Source organism: Helicoverpa armigera, chromosome 4 (genome assembly GCF_030705265.1).
Source record: "Helicoverpa armigera isolate CAAS_96S chromosome 4, ASM3070526v1, whole genome shotgun sequence".
Classification (NCBI taxonomy): domain Eukaryota; kingdom Metazoa; phylum Arthropoda; class Insecta; order Lepidoptera; family Noctuidae; genus Helicoverpa; species Helicoverpa armigera.
In genome coordinates this window covers 973925-992135 of record NC_087123.1, presented here as the reverse complement: position 1 = coordinate 992135, position 18211 = coordinate 973925, and the positions used below count along the sequence as shown (strand labels likewise).

General features: G+C 34.9%; 2 protein-coding genes across 2 annotated transcripts in view; one reads left to right on the top strand and one right to left on the bottom strand.

Moving 5' to 3' along the window:
* LOC110370470 (uncharacterized) overlaps positions 1-14883 on the bottom strand; it is a 22407-nt gene extending 7524 nt beyond the window's left edge. Inside the window, exon 1 of the mRNA XM_021326285.3 lies at positions 14729-14883. Coding sequence (XP_021181960.2) covers positions 14729-14758 — 30 coding nt within the window. The 5' untranslated portion in view covers positions 14759-14883. The remainder of the gene's footprint in view (positions 1-14728) is intronic.
* The window catches only part of LOC126055924 (uncharacterized), a 23892-nt gene continuing 16423 nt past the window's right edge, over positions 10743-18211 (top strand). The window contains exon 1 of the mRNA XM_049846861.2: positions 10743-10875. The gene's annotated coding sequence lies outside the window, so the exon portion shown is untranslated. The remainder of the gene's footprint in view (positions 10876-18211) is intronic.

The window sequence follows — 18211 nt, the reverse complement described above, 5'->3', positions numbered from 1 at the left end:
GCAGTATGTACAGCAGCCATCATTAACATGGAACCTGTAAAGATTCTACCTATTCTTGACTAGCTTTTGCAAGAAATAGTTTGTCTTTATTAGGTGCAGTCAACTTCGGGTCAGTGGTAACAGTTTTATAGGAAAATTATACTTATTACAATTAAGTTAAGGTGCATGACAGTTACCACTGAACTGCAAAACTTTTTGTCGTCACACTTTCATTGCCAAACTATTTTCATGTTAGGTTCGCTACAATTACAACTTCTCTACATATCTTATCCTTATAGATCGCATAATTATATCGTTCCTACATTACTTATGTTCATAGTAACAACATAATTGTGCTGTCCGTTTATGTATCTCACGTCTGTCACATTAGTGGTAAATAGGGAACTTATTGTTGTATGTTTATCTGCATTCTTTCGTGTATTGTTTGTTATAATTAGTAATTAACCGGTAAGAAGAGAGTTTATCCCCGTACTAAGGTTTAGTTGGTAAATGGTTAATTTGTTGAAGTAGTAGGAGTCTGAAAATGGTTTACTTGCACCTAGTTTCAAAAATACACAACATTCTATGATAAGAAATCTATTTTCCCTGGTTTTGCCTTTATTCCGATTATGTTGATACAAAATCATCATACAGCGAAATAAATAATACATGTCTGTCCTACCTCGAAAGCCAAATTAAAAGCCAAATTCTTATAGACGAGTAACCGACAGACAGACGGTGCTGATTTTCTTATACATGTAAATAAACAAAAATATATGCACTGAAAGAAATACTATGAAAACGTGCTTCACATCCGCGGAATAACAAACAAGCCATATACAAAATAATTAAAACATGTCTGAAATAAATATTGCATTAGGTATCATTGTAAAACAACCTTTGATCATTGAACCCAGAAATTGTATAGAAAATCAACGTACCTAAGTCCTGCGTCAGACCTTACTCGATTGTATATTATAAATTGAACCTGATTTTTATAGTATTTAAGAACATATTTGCATTTCGATCACATTCTGGAAAGCACGAGATCGTGTTGAATTAAAAAATAACATAATGTATGCATTTTTATTAATGAAACGATCATCTGAATAATTTTGCATTCTATTTATGAATGCACTCTATTATTATAACAGGATATAGGTAATTAGGTATTAACATATTAAGTCTGGTAGGTATGTAGTTGATATGTTTTAAGGTAGAACTTATTTTTCAACATACACTGATAACAATATTTCTACCAAAAACAATATTGTACCTGCTTACAGTACATGATTAACTCATTTTTATTTTTACTCGACTGCCAAGAAAGGTTTAGTTTTGTCTTTTTCAATTCATAACATACGTATCAAAAACAAGTCATTTACTTTAGAAGATTTTAGCTCAAAAACAATAATAAAGGCATAAAAAATGTGTGGCGTATCAGATTACAAAAATAAATGTGTTTATCTCAAATTATAATAATTGGCGTGGTACCTTTTATTAAATTTTTATATCACTAACGAGATATTGTTAGCTCTTAACAAAAACTTAACTAACTTCTTAACAATTATCTAGATAATTTTAATGAGGGTTTTTGAAATTTTTTCTGCCACCGGGTGGCGCCACGTATGCGTCTGGTCCAAACAGCTGTCAAATAGTATGGAATTGTAGGTGCCGAACTTATTGTTTATTGAAATTCTGTTATATTGGAAGTGTTATTGATTTTATTATGGACTACGGTCAGAATAAGGTTTCCGAACTAAAAATTGAGCTAAGAGAGAAGGTGCAAAAGTCACTGGTACTAAGGAAAAGCTTGTTGAAAAATTTTTTAACACAATATGATTTAGTTTTTTTTATTTACTCAACCGCAATAGTAAAACAATAATGCAGTGCTTTAATTATAAAATAAAAAAACCACTAAAATCGTTCACTATTCATAGTAAAGATAAGCACTTTGACAGTTATTGGACCTGACGACTCGGTGCTGCCACCTCGTGGATTGCCATTTTAGAAAACCCTCATTGCATTCGTTAATCCAAAACTGTAGTTTTTATTTTTGAAGAAGGTATGAAGACGTCTATAAGTATGATCATTCTGATATCTTACTTCAGAATAATTTTAGGTATACCTATTAAAAAAACAGTCAAATATTTGTATAAATATTAAATAGGAAAAAAATTGAATACATGTAAGTAAAAAAACTGCAAGGACTTACCTACGTCAAGTCGTGCTCATTGTCAATAGGTTAAATTATATTATTTCAAAAAAATATTTGATATAATAAAAAATCCTAATTCATCTTTAATGACCGATTGTAAATCCCCCAAAAACGACTATCGCTTTCGATGTTTTTTTCTCACTTCACGGTCTCACTGATTTTGCGGTTTATGCTATTCATGATACATGATCATAATATGTAATTATGTAGGTACTTGTATACTATGTTATGTTATTACAAAAAAGTACGTTTTTGTGGTTAATTAATTTGAAGGTGTTTAGTTCATTAATAGGTACTAAATTAATATCTATTGATTATTGAGTGCTTAACGTATTAAAGTCTAATATTGTATCATACAAGTCTCTATCCCCTTAACTAAATTAGACTTGACTATTATTCATAACACTCATTAGCAAGTTAAATATAATCACTAATTACTTAGGAGTATGAGTAATTAAACGGAAAACTAGTTTTTTTACGCAGTACCAAAGACAGAAAAGAGTACCCGGGTATATCTAAAAGTTCAACACTGCTAAGCTAAGGAGTTTATTTCTTTGCTAAACACGCTCATCTCAGGACATCTCATGTCCTCCTAGAAGATCAACGGCTACGGCGGCTATACTCATGTAAGGAGATTAGCACTTAAAATGCACAAGCATTTGGGCACACACAGGTGCACTCACTATTCCTTCACTCTCATAGCCCGATGGGACAGCAATTCGACACGCCTTAGAGAGATCAGGTGCAGGACGCAGGGTGTATCAATCACCAATTTCCATTTGTTTATAATAGTTTGCACGGAGCGAGCATAAAACTGCTGGCGTAACCTAGGCAAGCTATAAAGTTAACAATTAAATCCTTATCAGCAAGGATTGTTGTTATTTATTAGTACCTACCTATGATGTAAGACCCATCGTAAAACGACACGTAAGTAGTAGTAAATACGAGTGGTCAAGGCATCGCTTCTAACATAATATCTCGCCACAAAGGCCAGTTGAGGAAGTCACTTCCTTATTCATGAATATATTATTAATACCAAAACAATATTACTACTAGATAATTAATTCGTTTTTTTAAAAATGAAGAGGATACAAAAAAGAGTTATGCCCGATTCGTCATTTTAGTGATTTGGCATCCATAAAAAACGTGTCCCAGTTGGTCATTCAATAAAATATTTTATTTTGCTTAGTCCCAATTGGTCATCCGTACTTTATTTTGTAAATAAATAATAGTTTAAAAAAAAACTAAAAAACACGCTTTTTATAGAAAACCGAACTAAAAAATTGAAAATAAAATTGATAATCAATGAATATAAATTAATAATAGTGTGAATACAAAAAAAAAATATTTTATTAAATAAAAGCGTGGGGTGCATGGTGTCAGTAGAGTGATTTTCATTTCGATAAAATCTTAAAAAGCACCCCACGCTTTTATTTAACATTTTTTTTTTTGTATTCACACTATTATTAATTTATATTCATTGATTATCAATTTTATTTTCAATTTTTTAGTTCGGTTTTCTATAAAAAGCGTGTTTTTTAGTTTTTTTTTTAAACTATTATTTATTTTCTACTTTTTAGTTTGTTTTAAAACTATTATTTATTTGTTTTGTAGAATTAAAATTCTCTTTAGTATACAAAAAATTGACAATATTAGAGAAAACGGCTAAAGATAATTATTGGAAATAAAAATTAACATCGAGTCCTGCCTTATCGACTGTAGAGAAAAATTCTAGAAAATTTTAATTAATTTTCTTACCTTATCGACAGCTGACAGCGATGCGGATGAATATTATGATACCTAGTTTTAATATTTCCCTATTATAGATTAATATTGATTAATAACTAATTGACATTATTCCTTATCGACTATAGATGAAAATTATATAAATTAACAAAAATCATATTTTGCAAATTGAAAAGCCTAGAAGTCGGTGTCTAATGGATGTTACTAAGTTAATTTTGCCACCGACTTCTAGGCCGATGCACCTAAAATTAGTTTTTTTTTTTGCTTTTTAGTGTTTTGGGAAGTCGGTTTAATTTTTTTTGTAAAAAAGTTTTTTATTTAAAGCTTTTCAGTGATACGAACAGTTGTCACTATCCATATGAGTGGGAAGTTCTCATCAATACAAATAATATAAGTCCAAACGAGGTATTTTACATATTCAGTTGTCGAGTTCCCTCGACTTTCTCTGGTCTCCATCATCAGGTCAGCTCCAAACCTTCACTGTTGCAAAGCTCTTGTCAATACAAATAATTTAAGCCCAAACACGAGGTAGTTTACATATTCAGTTGTCGAGTTCCCTCGACTTTCTCTGGTCTCCATCATCAGGTCAGCTCCAAACCTTCACTGTTGCAAAGGTCTTGTCAATACAAATAATTTAAGCCCAAACACGAGGTAGTTTTCATATTCAGTTGTCGAGTTCCCTCGACCCTCTCTGGTCTCCATCATCAGGTCAGCTCCAAATCTTCACTGTTGAATAGTGCTTTTAGGCGTACATCTGAGTGTCAAGTTTTTACCCTATGTATGCCTACAACTTTCGAAGGTTGCCCTCGATTTCTCAGGGTTTCCATCATCGAATCCTGGCCTGATGACTATGGGACCAACTGGCAGCTATTCCAAGTCGAACAAAAAAAGAATCACGTAAATCGGTCTATAAACCTCAGAGTAATCGATGTGTATGTGTAACCTCCTCCTTTTTGGGAAGTCGGTTAAAAATGGAATAATTTTATCAAATTAGTGTATTGTCATCGGTCCTCAATAAATCTACAAAGTTTGAACGAAATCTGGCCATTTAAAGTGGGTCAAAATCGCGCCCAAAGAAGTCGGTTACAAACAAACATACAAACCTACAAACATACAAACATACAAACATACAGGTGAAGCTAATAAAAAGCGTGTAAAAAAAAGCGTGTAAGTACTGTCAACAAGATAAGCTTAGGTATATTGTAATATGTTTTTTTTAATTTATTTTGGTTATGTTTTTTCCGAATATAAAATCGCGATTTTAACGGCGTCACACACCGCACGGCCAAAATCAAAATACCAGGATCGCATAAATCAGATGAGTAATATACCAATCAACGAGTGTCCATGGAACTGCCCACCGTGTATTAGGACCGCATAACTTACAGGAGTATAGCAGTCAAGAGTGTCAGGATTTTACGTTTTTTTCCTAATTGTAGATAAACATACCAATTTACACCATCATTCATAATTTTTATGTATACAATCTCTTTGCTAGTTATGGGCCCCTGGTACTTTTGTTACCGGCACAAAAAGTATCGAGTCACATTTTCGGGTTTATAAAATGCCCATGTTGTCTTCACCTGTGTTTTAATGTAAATTTTATTATATTTATATGAGAGCTATTAAAACCTTTACCTACATCGAAGTTTTTCATCTAAAATTTCTTCTAACACTTTGATTTCTGACGGTACTCTGATACGTGAAATTTTATGCGGGTGACGAATCGGAACTCAAAATTTAAATATTAAATTATTTATTTTGCTCGAATGACCAATTGGGATTTGGTGTATGGAAAAAATAGTTGGTGACCAATCGGTACTAATGACAAATTGGGAATAACTCACAAAAAATAAGCGATGCGTACAACGGTTCGCGGAATTTTTGTATATTTGCATAAAAATATAATAAAACATTTTTTCGAACTGCTGATTAACGTAAAACGCCAAAGAAAAAAAACGAAATGTGAATCTCTGACACGTAGATTTTTTTTTTCTGAAAAATAAATAATAATGTTATAATTATTGCCACCTGTTCCAAGTTTTATCGTCTACTAAAAGAGTAGGCTTTATTATTTTTATTTTTCCTAGAAATGGAAACTTGATAAATATGGATATTAGGAGGATATTAATAAAATGAACGTTTAATGCAAATTACTGTACGATTCACCTAACGATGATCTAAGTAAATGTCAAAGAGATAAATAGGCAGTATATTTATTTTTCTATTTATTTTTATTTCAATTTAATCGCACGGCTATTAAGAATTAAAACCTAAATTAATTCTGTCTGAGAGAAAAAAACCTTAACCGACTCGATAAAATATTGCTATAACAAGAGAAAAAAAAGTACCTAAAACTACTCTTATTTTTATTGTTGTAATTTTTTAGTTATTTTCATGTTTTTTTTTTACAAATTTTAATAGATGATGAAGCCAAGTTGCACTGTTGATCCTGTAAATTTTAGAGGATTTTGTAAGCTAACGACGGATCTTTACTTGATTTGCTTTTTTTTATCTTTCTTATACTTATAACTTCAATGATTAAGAACTAATTTGCATAATTCTAGACACGATTGACCTTTGATTTTTGGAAATATATTGTCTTAATGGTCTACCTATAATACAGAGTTATTAGTTGTAAAAAATGGCTTATTCACAAGTATTGATTGTTGCTGCTTAATACAAATGATGATCTAAAAATGGGTTTCCCAAAGTTTTTTCTTGGCCTTTTTTTTCTTTTTTGCTTCTTAATTCGACAACTTAAACTAGTCAGTGTTTTAGATTTTTTTGTAATGCTATCAACGTTTATCCCAGCTTACATATGCGATGGGAATAGAAATCACTCATTTTCTTTGTACGCAAAAGGATTTAGGTCTGGCCATTATTCTGAATATGGACCAACAGAACCTAACTAAGGTTCGAAACAAATGAACATGGTATGAAGACGTAGGTAAACATGAAAGCAATTTGACTATCGTCGTGGAATTAACATAGCCAATATATCCTCTAACGAGATATTATCAAACCAATCAATTAACTACACAAACGAAGCGAAAAACTCACTCAAAATAAAACCACATTAACAGCAACAAAACCTCTTTCCCAACCCAAACTTCAATAGCCATGCATCAAAACTGTTGCCTAAGAACTCACACACACTGCAAACTTTTAGTCGGCCGATAGTTTCTTTAGTTTAGGCTCATAAATCAGTATAGTTATCGGCACGAATCTTGAGCTCTGACCTACATCTGCGCAGAAGTGATTTATTAGCAAAGAACCAATCCCGAGTGACGGCTATGACGCGATGCACTGCGGGCCAATCACCGCATTAGCCCGCCCCCGCGCCTCACTTCATACCACAAAAGGGACCCAATAAATGACTTCTGCGCAGGTGAAGGTCAGAGCTCAAGATTCGTGCCGATGACTACATGAAGAACGCTCATTACAAAGATTTAGGTAGGCATTTAGCCGGTATCGGCCTGACTGCAAAACGTCGATTAGAATCAAGATTTTTCTTTAGTTTTCGTCGACCATCGGGTCAACTGTCGGCCAACTGTTTAGTCAGCAGTGTGCTCTTAAAGGTACTCTTAAGTAAAAAACACGCACACAAACTTACGTAGATATTACCTACGTTAAAAAGAGGCGTGACGTAATCTTTATGAGAAAGGTGAGTTACAAAAACGCACAAATAATGGTTGATGCTTCAAACTGGTTTGCAGCCGTGAACTTGAACGTGTGGATGCAGGTTTTGTGGCTAGGAGAACAGCGGGCTGTGAGGAGCGATTTTGTGTACTTTTTTGGTAGTGACTTTGTTTATTTTGTGTAAGACGAGAGTTAACTGAGCGCCATGATTAAGGGAATGTCAAACTTAAATCAAACAGGTAAATTTAATGTCCTGTTTCTAACAGCCCTGTTTTTGTAAGCAAGATCATTTACTAAAATCAAAGTACAAAATATTTGTGAAAAATGAAGGATTAAGTTAACATTCAAACTATAGAACTGATAGTAGCAGTATGTGAACAAAGCCAAAAATAATATAAAAAATCACTTAGAATGCTTATATGTGCGCAAAAAAAATACTGAGTAACAAAATTCACTATGCAAAGGACTCATATGTTCTTCAAGTTACATAAAAAAGTTTTTTTTTGTTGTTAAAGTAAGGATAGAAGCTGTCCCAAAAACTGTAACTTTATAGCTCAAGCCTGCCAAAATACGGCCTTGTAACACTAATTAGCATTCCGTGTAGGTAAATATATTTCTAGACCAAATCGTTTAGAACTGTTCGGCAAACGTGGTTTTACAATGCGGAACGAAATAACGTAAGTAAATCGTTTTTACGATGGTCTACGTGTGTTCTGTAGGGCTATAGAATTTTATGGTGCTGGTGTATGGGACTTGCATGGGTTTACTATGTCCTTAACACACATGGGAATGAGTTTAGAGAGGAATTCTATGTAAAATCGTGATGCTTATAAAGCCCTTTTAAATGAAAATAAGAAACTTTAAGATATTCTGGAAGAAGTAATCAAAAGGCTTTACTAAAAAGAAGTAAGGCTCACACATATCTATTAATTTAGTTATTGGATCTGTCATTACCGTTATATTTAACCTATCCTTATTTACTCCCGTATTTCTTAAAGTGAATCATTGTAATATTCTCAGTATTATATTATCATCATCCAAATTCAAATTCGGCCAAAGCTGCACTCTTCAAAAACATATCTACTTATCAATCAAACATTCCCACAAAAACAAAAAGCGATCACTTTGACCGAACGGCCGAACCTTCAAAACATCTCAAAGATACAACCACTAACAACTTATAATCTATAAACACAATAACAGGATTGCCACCCATTACTCCCAAGGTCTAAGTCGAAGGCATACAGGAACAAAGGTGAAGCTAATGAATATGTATGAGGATCAAGAAATATTGTCATGTCTGCTCATCGCGTTTGTCATTTCAACACTTGACAAGCAAGCTAGATTTTCCTGTTTGATAGGTAAAAATGACCATGATAGTCTGCTGTTTTTTACATATGCATTGAAGGGTGTAAGAAAATCATGTCTGGATTTCTCAATCTCTTATAAGGTTATGAAATGAATGATTAAGAAGTTTATCGATAATGAAGCTGGAAAAACGATGTTTTTTGCTCAATTTAATGTGAGTAAAGTTACTGAAGGACTGAGTCAAAATCGAGTATTCTTATTTCAAATGGCCACCGGGTACATTTCAATACTTAGTTTATACTGCATAACTAATGGCGAGTTCAATAGTTATCGATTCTTAGTTTTTATTCAATTCAATAATGTCTACAAAAGATGACTCTCATAGTCTATTGAGCTTTGATATGGGAAAAACCTATCCACATCAATTTCAATATTATACAGCTTGTCTTAATTCATCACTATAATGTGTTCCGTACATGTGCATAAATAAATCATTTAAGACTTATTCAATAGAAATATTTATTTCCAGTTACACTGACTATAAAAATTCAGTTTTCGATTTTTCTTGAATGATTTGAAAATATATTATTCTTTTTAATGCGAGACCTTGCTATATTTCTAAATAGTTGAAATATTTTGACCAAAAGATTGTCATAACTATTAGCTAATCACGGAAGACAGACAACAGACAGACAGTCTTTTGTTTTGCAAATTTTTATACGGAACTCTGAAGAGGCAAAGTCTATACTTTTTTATAGTTTTTTTTTTGTAATTAGTTGCACGGATATCCACAAAATTATTGATTGATGTTCTTTTTGTATTTGTAATGATATTTTTATTATTATTTAGTTTTTCTTAACACATAATGATCGTGTTGTTTTGATAACAAAAATACAACAGGAAATTTTATTTATAGATTTTATGTTTGAAACTACGCCGCATTCGATAATATTGTATTATGATTTTTTAACAAAAAAAAATGAATTAAAATAATTGATGCGTAGAATCCACCAAGAACAGTATTTTACCTGATAATAAAAACGTGGAGATGTTTCCACCATATAAAGGATTTTAAATATCCCCCATCCTTTGTTTGACACCAAAACCCGTTACTACTAGGTACTTAAAATTGTATAAAACAGAAAAACAGGTGTAATTTCTGCCCTTATCTGTATTTATCGAGACAAAAGATCTACGTTTTTTCAGTCAGGACTTTAAATAAGTATCCTATTAACACTTTATCTTGCAGAAACATAATAAACTAAAAGTTTTAAAGTGAAATTACCTATTTTCTGAGAAAATGCTAAAATGGCAAGACACTAACAGTTTCCTGCAGTGTCCACTTTTCGAAAGAATAACTTTAACAGTGCATAATGTTCGTCATTTATTTTATCTTTTGCCGTAATTAATCAATCTTCAACACTAAATAGTATAGAAAGAGACATCCCATTATTTGATTTACCTATTTCATGTCAAGAAGCGGAAGTATTATGAATGTGCTTGTTTGTTTTGTCTGCGTTCTCAGAAACGGCTGAGCTGGTTTAAGTGCGATTTCGTGCTAATGAATTGGTGACATAGTGGATTTTGTTATTTGAGTTTTAACAAGGTCGTGATGAGTGATCCGGATTTTGGCTAGATTTGTATTTTACATAGGTATGTTTTATGTGAATATAGGTAATCAAAGATACCTTTTTTAAAACGAATTATTTATTACCATCTTCGAATATTAAGATCTTAGAAACTGTAACAAATCTATTTCCTTAGTTCATATTCAATTCAGTTATAAATTAATAGAATTTCATTAACATTATCACCTCTTTACATAATTATTTTCCTCTATTGCCTGATTTTTTAGATTTTTTGTCGTTCTGACAACTTATCCAGTCCTGTCAAATATCACTAGCAAAAATGACGGAATTCTCTGCAAAATTACTGTGAAACAAATCTATAGGTACTGTTTTCTTTTGGAAATTCAATATCACGTACGTACATATTTTCTTTTCTTTTTTATTATTCCTACTAACTATCACCCTGTATCTCACTATTACTATTATCACTTAGTAAACAGGCTGGTGTAGTTACTGCTATAAACTACACAAATTATACGTTAAAAATTCGCCAGGTTTGCCAAAATTTTACTAAGAGTATTTTTCATCAAACGGGTATGAATGCAAAGGCCCAGTGACCAAAGTTCTACTTGACAGAAGGACTTTAGATTCGAACCCAGAAAGTAACAATATGAAATGATTCGCTAAACCCAGAACCTCGCAATTTCTTACAAGTTTAAGGCTGGTTGAGAAGTCACTGCCATTCTGACCCAATAGAGTTATTACTCGATAATAATTGGTCCCCCAAAGGGTACCCGCTTTGGGAATCCTGACCTGACCATTCCTGGTATCTATCCACTAGACCTATAAACTGAGTAGAGCCGGGAAGACCAGCTTACAAAAAAATCTGTTCATGTATCTAGAGAAAAAGTATATAAAAATAGTCGCAAGTCGTTAACACTATTAATAAAATCACTAATGAATTCAGTCGCCTTGACAAGCGGGTTAGTGATCGCTGTAATAAATGATAATTGAGATGAATAGTAATTAACAAATATGCTATCTCGTCATCTGATACCTAAGCCGTGTTTTACGGTCATTAAGTAGGTGTGGGTAAAATGTTTTCTTACTATCAAGATAAGATTTTAATGCTCAGATGAAAATTATTCTGAATTCTCGTCGCTGATTTACTCAATAATATCTAGAGCTAGGTGCTTAAATATATCTGCATATAATATGCTTTAGTCTGAACTCCCTTCTACTCAATAAAGAATTAAGCTTCTTTGCGATACAATACCTAATTCTATAATGTATTCTCATACAAACCCTAATTATGTTTTAGTTTTCATACAATTTAAGTGCATACGTATTCTATTTCTATCCACTGAATGTCCCTCTTAGCATAATTACGTTCCTAAATTGTATAATATTTTAAAGCACGATATCTGATGCATCTCTAATATTTCAATAAATTATCTCGATCCCTAATAATATAGCACAAGAATGTTTGCCCCGAAGCGTGCGTGCGCGCAAGCGTCCGTCGTCGTTGTTAGAAAATTGGTTTCCGGACGCGACTGTTTTAGTTGCGATTTACATAAGATCAGGATTCTGTTATAACTATGTGCAGCGGCGGCCCTAGCCATTGCGAGGCTACGTGCGGCAGGTCTATGCGAGGCCCTTTGTCCTACGTGAAAAGTCTGTTGTGAGCTAGGAGTTATTTTCTTGTTAATAAAAGGACTTACAAGCGGCGCTACCTTCTAGGTTCGGCTAAAAAAGGATGAAAAAAATAAAATGGGAAATAAAGCATCCGCGAGCGTAGCGAGCGCAAAAATTTTTGAGCTTTGGGTCACTAAAGCACCTAAACTTGTATATTAAAGAACGGTGCAAGGTGAAGACGCGAAAATTTTTGAGTTTTGGGACATAAAAGTAGGTACCTACTCTAATCATGTTAGAATGAACGGTACTGACAAGCGAACAGCCGCGAGCGTAGCGAGCGCGAAAATTTTTGAGTTTTGGGACATAAAAGTACTCTAATCATGTTAGAAGGAACGGTACTGAGAAGCGAACAGCCGTGAGCGTAGCGAGCGCGAAAATTTTTGAGTTTTGGGACATAAAAGTACTCTAATCATGTTAGAATGAACTGTACTGACAAGTGAACAGCCCCGAGCGTAGCGAGCGCGAATTTTTTTAAATTGTTTGTTTAAGGACTCTCAAATTAAACTCGGAATTAAGCACAAATAAAAAGAATCCGTGACTGGATCGAGAGCCAGTTGTTTTTGTTACGTTGGTGCTCCAATTTTTTTGTTAAATTGAGAACTCAAAAAGTAAACGCAGAATGAATAAGAAATAAATAAAGAAAAATACTTTTTTTTCTTGGACCAGATATATATGTATTTTTTAATTATATTTTTTTTATATTAGTGTGGGTTGTAGCGCGAGGCCCCCCCCAAGCGCGAGGCCCTGTGCGAAGGCACAGTTCGCACACCCCTAGGGCCGCCACTGACTATGTGAAAGGGTAAACAAGGCTTCACATACTTTATTATTGATAAAAAATATAAATGTGTATTGTGGGAAGGCCGATAGGAATTTTAACTATTTCTTCATCTAGCTAGAAATGTACGCCATGTTTACAGTAAATACCAGATAAATAGAACTGGAATTTCTATTATAATAAAGTATTTCAGCCTTTCTTCACAAAACCTTGCCACATTACGGATTATCAATGACAATTCAATTTAAAAACAGGATTTGTATACTCGAGGTCAAAAGACCTCAAATATCTAGTGAGCAATGTGGTAAGTTCTAGAAATTCACACATTTTCTATCGTATTCCGAATAACTACGACCATGACACTGAATTAATATGTAAATGTCAACTTTATTATTACCTGATAATAGAAAAACTTCGATAGCATTGTGAAACGTAGATAAGTAATAAAAATAAATATTAAAAAAAGAAAACTATTAATTTATCGTTCTACGTACCTAAAACATGAACATGAAAAGTTGTCAACAATATTAATATCTAGAAAGTTCCATTTAATAATCAATTAATAATAATAATCTTTTATCACCTTTGTAAAACAAATAACGTACATGAAAAACTTGTTACAACCAAGAAAAACTAGCATTAATCAATAAGGTACTTTATTGCTTGATTAATGATGGTATTATGTCAACAGAGCAAGTGTGAACAATATAATTGTTGGCGACAAAAAACTTTCAATTATCTTCAAAATCAATTTGTATGTAATCGCATAGATCACGTTTGGTCTCACGTGTATTTTACAAACACATACACACAAATTACCACTTCTCGTGTGTGTACTACGTATATTCAAAGTAAATACAATCATCGATCAGTGCCAAGTAAATCGACTACTTTTTTGCCCCTAACTTCAGCTGTACTTATAGACTTCAATTTATAATATCTTTCTGCTCATTTCACATTTTTGTAACGTAAAATCTGCCCCACAATCGGAAAATTTGGTCAATTTTGGAAAATTTGAAAGCCCGGTAACCATTTAGATATAACCCTTGGTCAAATCGGCGATTTTAAAGCTACAAATGGCTCCGTTACCCTTAAAGGTAAATGGTGCAACACACCGTAAGAGAATAGATTCAAAAGTATTGGCTCAAACAGAACCTACCCCTTGGTATCACCATGTTTTTCTGATGTCAATCAAACGACCAAGATATACAAACTTTAAGTATCGTCTTTTCTTAAATGTTATAATGAAGTTACTTATATGTGTAGATATTGTAATGATTATGTAACATTCTATAGTAATTGTTTGTCGCGTAAATTGAAACTGATCACAGACTGTATGGCGACGTTTTCGCCCACGCTTTTGCAAACACATAGGTAATACCTAGGTAGTAAATACTAAAAATAGTATTACAATTGAATGTCTGAAAACAACCATTCTTCTACGTACCTACTAAGTTTTATTTATTTAACCTAACTTTAAAAAGTGCTTATTATAAAGGAAACTTAAAATATTTGTAGCTAATAACATTAACATTATTATTTGAAAAAATGTTTATAAGTAAAAACGAAGCACTTAAATAATACTTAATATGCAGGTTAATCTTTGCTTAGTTTTTTTTCAAAAGACTTTAAAAATAAGAGTAAAATAGATGATTCTTAATTCGTCGTCAACTTTTTTTAAATTAAAAAATTACCGGACATTTTAATTTCCAAAACACCAAATTAATCTCCATTAAAAAAAAATTAAGTGCCTACTATCTGAAAATTAAATAATAAAATGAAAAAATCGAAACTCACCACTGCAGCTAAAATCGCAAAGCGTAGCATTTTCGTTCGTTCAACGTGCACAATAAACTAGCTTCTCACACAATTCAAATATACTGATATACAGGCGAGAGATGCGCAGGCACATCTATATACCGTCGCAGCCTCCTCTGACGTCACGCACCCCGCACTCCGCCCCTCGCCCCGCAGAACTCGTTCCGAGACCCATCTTCACGACATCTGACCTTCGTGTAACATACATCGACGTTTTTACACCAAAACTGGTAATTGTTTGTTTTGGACTCACCGATGTATGACGCATTGCACTAGCTGACAAATGCGCCCATTTTTTTCGTACTAGTTCACTTTTTTTTCGTATTACTGTCACTTTTTTCGAATTAGATAAATGTGACTAAATGCTTGAACTGCAGATCATTGGCCGAACGCAAAGAAGCCGGCATTTGAATTTATTTCTCGGTGATATGCACCAAAATGTTACATGCACAAAAATAAATCTCAGCGATAACTTCGCTCAAGTTATGGAGGGACTGTATGTCGTAACATGATTATGATATTTATTTAGGAGAGATTTTCGTGGTCATGACGTAATTCTCGAGCATCACTAAGGGTGGGTTGCACCATGTAACTATAATGATAACCAAACGGTCAGATCAGCAATCAGCTATTGCCCACCCTTATGCTCTGAAAGAAAAAGAAAATTACCAAACTTCACTTTGCTCTTCTTGCAAGAAATAATAAATAATAATATAAATAAATAAAAACTTTATTTATCAAAATAGTTACAGAAATGTACACAGGTAGGTATATAAAGAGTAGACTTTATGTTACAGTGTGTTGCAAAAATTTCTGTACATAATTATAGTAACCCTGCCTCTTAAACTAGGCTAACCTGTATTTTAAGAGACAGTGTCTAGCTTATAAATTTGCCAATTTTTTTATTTTTTTTTTATACAACAGTGGACAGTGTCGATCTACCATTTACATTTGACAGCAGTAATAGCTTTGCGTGTACAGGTAATATGTGAGAAAGGAAGTTGATTGTCAAAAAGGTTTTCTCCAAACCACCGTGAAATAAGACGCTAAAGAGCCTCAATTGTTTTCTGCTGCTAGTCTACATATCAAATCTTCTTCTCAAGTAGTTACATGTTCATAACCTGATGAAATCTTCAGCCCTCATTAGGAAAGACCCCAGTACTCTTTGATCTTATCTAACTCAACCTTGGTAAATAATAAATTAAATAAATTAAGTACGTATTACATTTACACGTAATAAATCTTAACCAAATAAGTAATTCTGAAAAACCGTATTTTTTTCAAAGCTTCATTCAAATTGAAATGCTATTTTTAAACCAGAAACAACAATCTATGAATGGGTAGTTTGTTTTTAAAATTCTCATAGTGTGTCTATCTACGTAACTCCTGTTAATATTTTTATTGGTTCTGAACTATTTTTGATGTCAGACATATTGATATATCCATATTTGGGTGATCAATATTGCTCAGTTAACCAGATCTATCTGCTTTTGGTAATAACATATTAGCATTTGAGTCATTATAAATCAATATCATGTAACAAACTTATAACAGCATAAAAACGACATCTAGGTAACAATTTCAGAAGGGATATTGCACATTACAATTTCAGGCGCCGCGATATATCGACGCGTGTTATCACTGGTTACTTCTAACAAACTTCTATTTACGTACTGACGCGACGACTCCTAAACTAAAAGGTATACAGAAAAAGTTGCATAAAAGAAAAATTAAAACTTCTTTAAGTTAGGTAAACTAATAAGTTGAAAGGTTTTTTCTTTAGAAAATGAAAACGATGTTTTATGATACACAATAAGTTAAAAGGTTTTATCTATTTTAAATAAAAAGAGAATCGCTTTTTAATAAAATGGCACTAATAATTTCGTATGCATTTTAGTAGCATTTTTTATTTTCGTTAGCAGTTTAGGTTACAAAGATAAGACTTTATTAATTACACCAGGCCCTTACTACTTCCGTGTATGAAAATATATAAACCTGATGTCATAATTTATAATTAACATTCTCTCATGTTTTCGTATTATAAATCAGCATCGGGCTGAGTCACTATGCAAGATGAGGAAGAAATTATTATCCTGTGATGTGACGGGGGTCAGTGGTTCTTAAGTCTTTTGGAATTATTTTAATATAAAAAACTATGGGCCACAGGATGGAAACAGTGGATATCATTTATATTATAGGATAAAACCGGTACCTATCTAAGTTTAACAGCAAACTTATCAATTTTTAGGGTTCCGTACCTTTTTTTTTTTATCGACCTAAAATCATCAAATGACCCCTCCCGCTGTGGGTTAGCAGCGGTGAGGGAGTGTCAGACTTTTACTGACTAAAATCGTCGTGTTCCGTCATAGGCCTTTTATGTACCAGGGCCGCGGTATCTCTTTCGAACAACCCGCAGCCCCGGCAGGCCTTGGCCCTGCTGGGCCCCGCTGGGGTTGCTGACGTCTCTTTGAGGAGCGCGTGGAACAACGCGCGCCGTCGACACGGGTCTGTCGTCTAGGAAGACAGGGGGACGATGAGCCACCCGAACTCACCGCCCACAGACCCACGCCTACGGTGGCCGGGAGTCATCTCGCGACACCCGGCGCCCATGGTGTCTACCTGGTCCAGCGCGGCGGCCGGGATGAGAGGTGCGAACTCTCTGGCGTTCCGCCTCCTCCTTCTCGAGCATGACCGCTTCGCAGAAGGAGGCGACGGCATCCCATTCCCTCGCCCCGGACCATGGCCTGAACCAGGGCCGGACGCGAGAGGTCGCCGCCGCCCAAAGCCTCGACGAGGACCCGGCGGTGCCCTTCCCATGCAGGGCACACCTGGACTGTGTGGTCCACCGTGTCCTCGGGGCTGTCCGCACAATGGTGACACCCGGGCGCCTCCTCACGACCGATGCGGTGCAGGTACCTCCCGAAACAACCGTGTCCGGTGAGGACCTGCGTCATGCGGTACGTGAGGGCGCCGTGACTCCTCCCGAGCCACTCCTCAAAGAGGGGACTTACCGCCACGATGGTGGCGTGCCCTGCACTGGGTTGCGATAGTCGCTCCCTCCAGGCCACCATGAGATCGCGCCGGAGCTCCGCCCGCTGCGCGACAACTTGCCGCGGCAACGGGGTTTCTCCCCGGCGCTGAGCCTCCTCGCGCCAGTCGTACAGGCGCAAGAAGACCCTCGCCTCCAGATCCCACGGTGGCAGTCCAGCGAGTAGGCCAGCTGCTTCGCGGGAGATCGTGCGGTACCCCCGGATTAGCCTAATGGCTATCACCCTTTGGGGCACGTTCAGGTAGTGCACAGCCCGCGGCCGTGCCGAACGTGCCCATACCGGGGCCCCGTAAAGGGCCATGGACCGCATGACCCCGCGTAGAGTTTACGGCAGGGGCGTTTGGGCCTCCCAGGTTGGGCAGGAGCCGCTTGAATGCAGCACCTGCCTTCTCCAGTTTGGGGCCCAAACGTCG